Source organism: Amia ocellicauda, chromosome 3 (assembly GCF_036373705.1).
Source record: "Amia ocellicauda isolate fAmiCal2 chromosome 3, fAmiCal2.hap1, whole genome shotgun sequence".
In the NCBI taxonomy this organism is placed as follows: Eukaryota; Metazoa; Chordata; class Actinopteri; order Amiiformes; family Amiidae; genus Amia; species Amia ocellicauda.
Window position 1 is genome coordinate 46,752,955 of NC_089852.1, and position 8,547 is coordinate 46,761,501.

The window sequence follows — 8,547 nt, forward strand, 5'->3', positions numbered from 1 at the left end:
GTAAATAGTTTTTCTCTATGGGTTTAAAGCATTGAACATTGGATGAACATTACCAATAATTTAAAAAAGCAAACTAAAAACAACAGTATGTTGAATAACAAATGACAATCATTATTTTATGTGGATTGGATTAACAGGTTTATTTGTGTAATGAGATAAATAACACTTGAATTGCATAATAGAACCATCATTTGATATGGGTTTACAATGAATTAAAAGTATTTGTGTTGAATAACAGTAAAAGTACACTAGAAGTGCATTTAAGAATAGTTTAAGTGGATCACTGTTAATATACGGTAAAAAGACTGGCAGCCGAGCTGCCAGACATTTCACCGTAAAATTAGGTGCAGTTCCTTAAACTTCTCTACAGTCTCATCAGGTACATTTACAGCAATTCACATTCAAACTTTACTGGGTTTTACTGTAAAATAACCCCAGTAAAATTAAATCAGTGGATTTAATTTTAAAGGTACTACTTTGTAGAATCACAGTAGAAAACACTGGAAAGTATTAAATAACACTGTGTAGACTCGGGACAAAAACCTTGAATGGACAGCAATAAGGATCCATTCAAGGTCTTTGACAATTTCAAGGTATGCTACTTCATGTTCTGCCTGCACTTTGAGACGTTTAGGCTCCTATAGCATACAGGCGATCTAGTAAATAGATGTATATTTATGCAGTAAGGAGTCTAAAGAAAGGCGCAGTGTGTGACAGAGATAAGGGGCTTTACATGTTTACCCCAGCCTGAAGACTGACATTTTGTATTGCGTGGCTTTTAAAAGACAGTTCTTTGCACTGAAATGTAAAAAGCCCCTGATTGAAAAGGGTAATATTTCATGACAAGCAGGTGCAGGTGGTATCCACAGCAGTGCACTGTACAGGCCCATGCACATAGTCCCAGGAGGGCAGGGATGAAACTCGAAAAGGGACACTGCTGATGAATTCTGGATTGGAGGGGTGGGTGTTGGCGATTTGTCGAGCGGAAAGGGGGATGAATTGTCGTCCTGGGGACACTGCAGCACTACAGAAGGGCACTTAATGAGTGGCAGGGCAAATGGGCAGGGGCACTGGACATGAATATCAGAATTACCCACCCTGTATCTCTAGGGAGAAAATACCATATTATACACAAGAGTGTTATAAAAATGTACAGTAATTGTAAAATCAAGATCTGGGACATTAGTGTCAACTTTAATAGAATTTAGCCAGTACTAATATAATATCTATCTTGCAATGTAACTATGTATTTATGAACCTCAAAGTATTATTTGATCTTATACTTATATAAAAGTAAATGCAAATTACATATATTAAAAATGAAGTTTTTATTTAAATGTATAACACAACACACTTGGATGCATAGGCTGTCAATTTTCGATGACGTGTACTCAACGGCGTAGATTTGGTTTGAACATTGGGGGGGTTGAAGTGTGGGTATGCTTCCTGATATTTTATAAGAAAAATAATAAATACATTTAAAATCATATTTGTTATATGTGCAGCGTTATTGGATAATATATATATATATATATATGTCTGTCTCTGCTTATCTATCTATCTATCTGTAAGCATTCATGATCAAATGTTTGTTTGAATAAATGAATGCACACTGTAACTGATTACAAATTCAACTCAGATTTAAATCATTTATTTTGAGATTTTTACATGCCGCTGTAATGCACTGTAATCATTTTGAAATGGAAACACATACAGTAGTCAGCTCATAAATAAAACAAATAATAAATAAAAAGTATACGTTAAATATGAAATTAAAACCGTCACTAGGTGGCAGCGAGTTGCTGTCTTAATGAGTCGCTTGAATCGCTCATTCAGCTGATTCGTTCAAAAACGCAGATTAATTCAGGAATTAAACAAACAGAAACACAGCGGTTCTGTTGTGGCTTTGTTTGAACCTTTTTCTTTTGTGACATAGCAAAAACATACAATATTATGTGTAAATTGTATGTCACCTCACTTAACATTACGTTCGAGAAAACAACATTCTTGCTCTTGTGATATTGCTTAACTATATAACCTCCAGTGTGAACATTCATGCTGTTGATCATTAAGGGAACTATTACAAAAATACCACAAGGCTGTTTTCGCTATCTTATTATATTGGTAGTTGTGGCTGAACTGCAATGAATTAGCTAGCTAGCTAGATACACTATATGTGGAGTGACATTAGTCACATTACACAATATTATCATACCTTCTCAGTACATATTTTAATCTTTTTGCTGTCCAGCAATTTAAAATAGTCTGCTGGGCAGCGCTTCTCTTCATTTTGAGAGCTGCTACCTGCACCCCAATCTGCGGTCAAAGTGTCGAGGAAAGCGCGAACGTTTGCGAAGGAAAATTGGCCCTTACGCATTTGTGCAATGGAGTATTTTTGTCTGATTTATTATGACAAACTCACATTCAATTAGGAACAAAAATATTGCTACAAAATAAATACATTCTACATATTTTTCATGTGACCATGATACAAATATCGGGGGGGTTGTAATTGCTAGATTTGAATATTGCCCCGCACAAACTACGCCCCTGCGTGTACCGCCCGTGCACGGAGACGGAGGAATTGTGACGTCATACATCATTTCCCACAGTTCATTTTATGACGTTACACGAACTCCCATGTTGATCACAGTTGTTGTTGGTGTTGTACTAGCGGGAGTGCAAAGTATATCCGATCCGTGAGTAGGTGCATTAAAAGCCGAGGACAGACGCACAATAGCAGATATGGGTTGCTGTCAGAGCCAACAACGCAGCAGCATATCGCGCAATTCACAGGTACTGAACAGAGGATTTGTGTTAATGCATTGCCAGTACAATTACACAAACAGTTTGTCTTTGATACAGCTGAGCTCAGATAGAAGATGTGAGTACAGCAGTAGTTGCTGCATTCAAACGGGCGGTCAAAACGTCAAGGGGAGTGACTTGGACTTCGGAGGAAACCGAGACCTGTCTCCCATCCCTTCCTTCACTCTTCCCCTGGGTTCTGCATTGTTTTTGTCTTCGGAGTAAAATACATATGAAACACCGATATGCAATGCAGGAAAATGTGTATCCGTTGTTTTAATTATACAAAACGAACCGAGTTCACATGGAAACGAACCCGGCACGTTTGTATTGTACACAAGGCCAGTGTGAACAGCTAGCACACTGATACATTGTTTCACAGCAAACGAACCACTGCAAACCCCCTATATAATATATATGAACCTTTGTTTGTCTTTATCACTGTATCATTTAGCTCATTGCATAATTGTATGAGATAGCAGTTGCCTACATACTGAAGTCAAACAGCTATATCAAGACAAATACATGCTTATATACTGTTCTTCATTTTATTTTAGACAACAGATGGACACAGAGAGGATCGACGTGGTAAGTTTGTAGATCACTTTCTTTAACTCACTGTTGCTACCTTCACCTCAAAGTGTTTATCAGTGGCATGAGGTCGGACACATAACTCCATGAGGCTGCTTTTTAAAACTTAAATGTAAATGATCCATAAATGAATCTCAGCAAGTCAATTGGTAAATACGGGGATATATAAATTAAAGCAAAAGCAAAACATATACAAGCTGATGGGTATCATTTCTGAATGAATGTTATTCTTAAGGAAATATTTGTATCCTTTATACGTGCATTGGTGTTTGATTTCCTCCTTATGACACAAACTCCAGATGTCACTGGCTTTATGTTAGTATCCCAGTGCAGAATATCGGTTCCCTGTAGTGAGAGCTGAAGTGCCTCCAGTAATTGTTTGAAGAATACCTTATACTCTGGGTCAATACAGTGTCTTTGAGGTTGTTTTCATTGTGTGAAGAAGTGACTCCGTCTGTGGAGTTGGTGCTGTCAGCTGCATTTTTCTGCTGTTCTGAGCTGCTGTTTGGTGTCTTTGCCTGCTTAGACCGATCCCAGCACGAGGCCACAGGGCTGGCACAGCTTCGGCACCAGCATGAGAGGGAGCTGCAGGAACTGCGGGAAACCCTTCTTGCTGCTGGGAAACAGGAGAGAGAGGAGCTGCTAAGGTTCCAGCGAGAGGAGATTGAGAGGGTGAGGCAGGATGTTGCAAACAAGGTATCTCTACTGTCCCTTTATTAATAGCACTGAATCAGAAGCAATTACATTTACTATTACTATGTCACTGATAAGCCCCCGAGTGAAAAGAAACACCCAAGTATTTGGTGCTGCTTTGAGGAATGGTTTGGGTCAAATTCCAAGTTTAATTTAATTTACAAGACATTAAAGAGATTAAACAAATACGAAAAGTAATATTTGATCATCCTCGTCAGCCTTAAAAAGCCAGCTAATTGGGAACACGGCCTGGTGTGTATGTCCATTCATTTATTGGTTTGCAGTGTCTGTTTGTGGTTGTCGGGCTTCTAGCTTGTCTTTTGCCCCCAGCCTTGTGTATGAAAGGATAGATGAACACTTCAATCGTGTCTCTGCATCTCTCTCCCTTTTCAGGTGAAATCCGAAACCTCTGCACAGCTCCGTGCTGTGCGTGTTACCCGTGAAGTATTGTTCATGGATGCAAACAACAGGACAATAGAAGGTGTGTGTAACTTTTGTGTTTTTGCTTTTCTCTGTATTAACGTCCCTTTGTGCACCAGTGATTTCCTAGTTCTGCCTTTTGTACAGTCAATATGCATTTCCGCACCAGGGAAGCACAACAGAAATAGTGCTGTGTCCCTTAAACCCACGCGTGAAGCATCACGTCAGCCTGTGAAAGGTTCTTATGTTGGGAGCCTGAAGTCTCAGTGTGTGTGTTCATATGTTTCCACAGGGTTGCAGCAATCTCTGGATGAAGACAAGTCATCACTGACCAAGAGCTGTGAGGCGGCTCGAGCATCATTCCAGGTTCAGTCCTTTTTCAGGATAAGTGAATTGTCAAACCCTGTTGCAGGTTAACCCTGTCACTGCCATTTCCACTTAGAAAACTGTACCTTGTGAATCATTGTTGAAGTTTGTTGTTGTTCTTTTATTCAGATACAGAACCTGTGTGACTTTGTGTTGCTTGGGAATACGCACTCCCCCAAGTCTGTTTTTCCCCCTGAAATCCAACTGCTTCACTGCTTGACCTCATGTATCAATTGTCTGCAGGGGACAGTAGATGATCACAACACAGAGGAATCTCAAGAGTCCATCTTCAGAAGAGACCTGTGGATTAATATTCGGGTATGTTGACTGTATTCACATGCATTGAGAACAAACACATGAATGATTCTGTAAAGCTCTGGAGTCTGTCGTAGGTCAAGGGCAGACTAGGACACTAGTTGTCTAAACTTCACATAAAAATGTGTTTACTGGAGACAGTTTCTAAGCATCACTGCAGAAATGCTGGCTTGTTGTCAAATCCCTGATCTACTCTTTCAGACCCATGGCAGCCCTGGTGCATTTTGGGAGCAGGAGCTGCAGAGCCTTCACTCAGTGATCTGCATGAAAAGCCAGCAGATCAAAGTGCTCAGCCGTAAAGAGCACCAGATGCAATCCCTGGTAAGGACAAGAACTTTGTGTCCATGTTTTCCACACTGGCAGTCCAAGTTCATATCAATAATCAATAATTGCTTTTAAGAGTTGTTTCAATTAGAAAACACCCATCTTTGGAGAGTTCTATTCGGTCATTCGTTCCAGCGTGGCTGTGTCTCATGTCTGAGGAAATCCTTTCATCTTTATTGTCTGCAGACTGAGAAGAACCTGTTTTTGAAGAAGCAGTTGAAGAAGATCCAACACTGCAACGAGGAGCTGAGTGCCCAACATCAGGACCTACAGACTTATATCCAGTATGTCTCTGAGAGGAAGGAAAACAGCCTCCTAGTGTTTGTAATAATCTTAAGATAAAAGTGTTTCAGTGGAAGAAACCAACACAGCAGACAAAGCAGGAAATAAGGAATGAGTGCAGGGCTCTTAAAACAGAAATAAGGCTTGTTCACTACAATTGTAAAGCATTTGTTTAAATGTCTTTTACCTGTTCTCCTTGTGAAATCAAACCATATGCAGTAGAAGCTCGTGTATCTGGAATGTGATTGAGACATGGTGTGTGTCGTTTGCTGTTGTTTGCTGTGTCCTGAACCCGCGCTGTGTCTTGTGTTGCTCCTCAGGCAGCTGACAGGAGAGCTGACCGCACTGCAGCAGGCGCTGGCCAAGGAGTCCCAGCACACTCAGAAGCTGGGCCTGCAGAAGGAGCAGCTGCATTACAGACTCTCCAGTCCAGAGTCTCCTGTCCCGTCTCACCCCTCACCTCTCCCCTCACTGAGCCCAGCGAACAGCAGGCAGAGGAGCCGCGCGCTGCATTGACAGCCTGCCCGGCCAGAAAACACCCAGGCATACGGTGCCCGTTTTTGGACATCCTCACGGATCAGTCGTCCTCGAGTCAAGTATCAAGCATCACCCACTCAAGTCTCTGGTATCAGGATCATTACTCACCCCTCCCTCAGTCAATCGTCATTGTGTCAGGTATCAGGTATCAGGCATCAGGTATCAGTTATCACGTATCAGGTGTCAGGTATCAGTTATCACGCGTCAGGTATCAGTTATCACGCGTCAGGTGACAGGTATCAGGTATCAGATATCAGGCATCAGGTCTGCTCTTCACACCTCACTGCTGTTTTTTTCTTGTTTTGTTTTACGTTTCGAAATCACAGCTCACCCACTGATCCAGTCAATCTTCATTTAAATAAGGAGCAAGTCTTAGATGTGTGGTTGGGTCACTGCACTGTGGTGTGAGAGACCTGGGTTGAATCCTATTTTGTGAATCATTGATACAATACATTGATTTTTACCTTTCTTAATTAATAGAAATGCATCTTTACGCAGGGAAATGTGCTGTGTTTATGTAACAACGTTGTGATGTGTTTAAATTACTGTATTGATCATGCCTTTAAATATTTTGAAGAATATGGGATAGAAATCCAAGACTATCCTTTAAAGACAAATAGTAATTGCTCATTTAACAAAAATAACGTTATATGTCAGCATATGTATACGTGTATCCACCCCCCGCCCCCCCCCCATTCTCTAATCCTGTATCCAGTGTTGTTCGTTGCTTCGCTGTCCTCATCCTGTAGCCTCAGTGTTTTCAGAGCCCATTCTTGATGAAGAAATATGTTGCAGATGAGCAGAACTACGACCACACTTTTCAATGCTTTGTTTTCTCTCTCCCTGGGCGAAGCTTAACAGAGTATTTCTAAAATTAGTATTATCCAATACACACATACAAACTGAAATCTTATACATGCTAAACAGAAAGCTTAATTAAATAATGCATTTAATATTAAATAGGTAAATGTGCAGTAGCCACTTGGATAATTACAGATCAAAACACAACAGTACGTTGCGGGGTGGATACACGTATACATATGCTGACATATAATGTTATTTCTGTTAAATGAGCAATTACTATTTGTCTTTAAAGGATAGTCTTGGATTTCTATCCCATATTCTTCAAAATATTTAAAGGCATGATCAATACAGTAATTTAAACAGATCACAAGGTTGTTACATAAACACAGCACATTTCCCTGCGTAAAGATGCGTTTCTATTAATTAAGAAAGGTAAAAATCAATGTATTGTATCAATGATTCCCAAAATAGGATTCAACCCAGGTCTCTCACACCACAGTGCAGTGACCCAACCACACATCTAAGACTTGCTCCTTATTTAAATGAAGATTGACTGGATCAGTGGGTGAGCTGTGATTTCGAAACGTAAAACAAAACAAGAGAAAAACAGCAGTGAGGTGTGAAGAGCAGACCTGATGCCTGATATCTGATACCTGATACCTGTCACCTGACGCGTGATAACTGATACCTGACGCGTGATAACTGATACCTGACACCTGATGCGTGATAACTGATACCTGATGCCTGATACCTGATACCTGACACAATGACGATTGACTGAGGGAGGGGTGAGTAATGATCCTGATAGCAAAGACTTGAGTGGGTGATGCTTGATACTTGACTCGAGGACGACTGATGCGTGTAATGTCCAAAAATGGACACTGTAAAGGCACAGCAGGGGAGCTTCGCAAATAAAAATGATTTCAATAAAATAACATCAGTTCGTTCAGAGCGTCTCTTATTGTAAAGTCAGTATCCTGTAAAAAACAACAACACACCAACAGCATTGTTATATTGTTAAACAGAGGATCCTATTCTATGATAATGAGCTTGATACTTGGGTGCATTACGTAAGGTGTGGATTTCCATTTTGTGATATCCGCAGTCTCCTCCTGATTCAAATCACTTAAGAGTCGTACATTAAAACACGTTTTATTGAGCATTCTGAGCAGGTCGAGTGCATCACATAACTGTTCTTATTGATAGTGCTGTCCTGCTGTTATGTATTGAATGCTCTGAGTGGCTGCCTCAGTTTTGTGTGGAGTGTCATTAATGTGTCAGTCTCTTTCTTCTGACTGACATCTGCAAAATCTGTGATTTTCTCCCGACTGTCCCTGAGTGAATGAAGGTTGACTTTAGCCACAGCTGTAAACTCATAATATATCCACCAGAGGGAGAAAATCACGCCAT

At 40.4% G+C, this 8,547-nt stretch overlaps 1 protein-coding gene across 1 annotated transcript; it reads left to right on the forward strand.

Annotated features, from left to right (window-relative positions):
- The first annotated feature begins 2,523 nt into the window (after positions 1-2,523).
- On the forward strand, positions 2,524-6,312 carry LOC136746877 (coiled-coil domain-containing protein 69-like). Its single transcript, XM_066699721.1, has 9 exons — positions 2,524-2,796; positions 3,363-3,393; positions 3,923-4,092; positions 4,483-4,570; positions 4,802-4,875; positions 5,119-5,193; positions 5,392-5,511; positions 5,701-5,798; positions 6,117-6,312. The coding sequence occupies exons 1-9, from the start codon at positions 2,746-2,748 to the stop codon at positions 6,310-6,312; spliced, it is 903 nt and encodes a 300-aa protein (XP_066555818.1). The 5' UTR covers positions 2,524-2,745.
- The last annotated feature ends 2,235 nt before the right edge of the window (positions 6,313-8,547 follow it).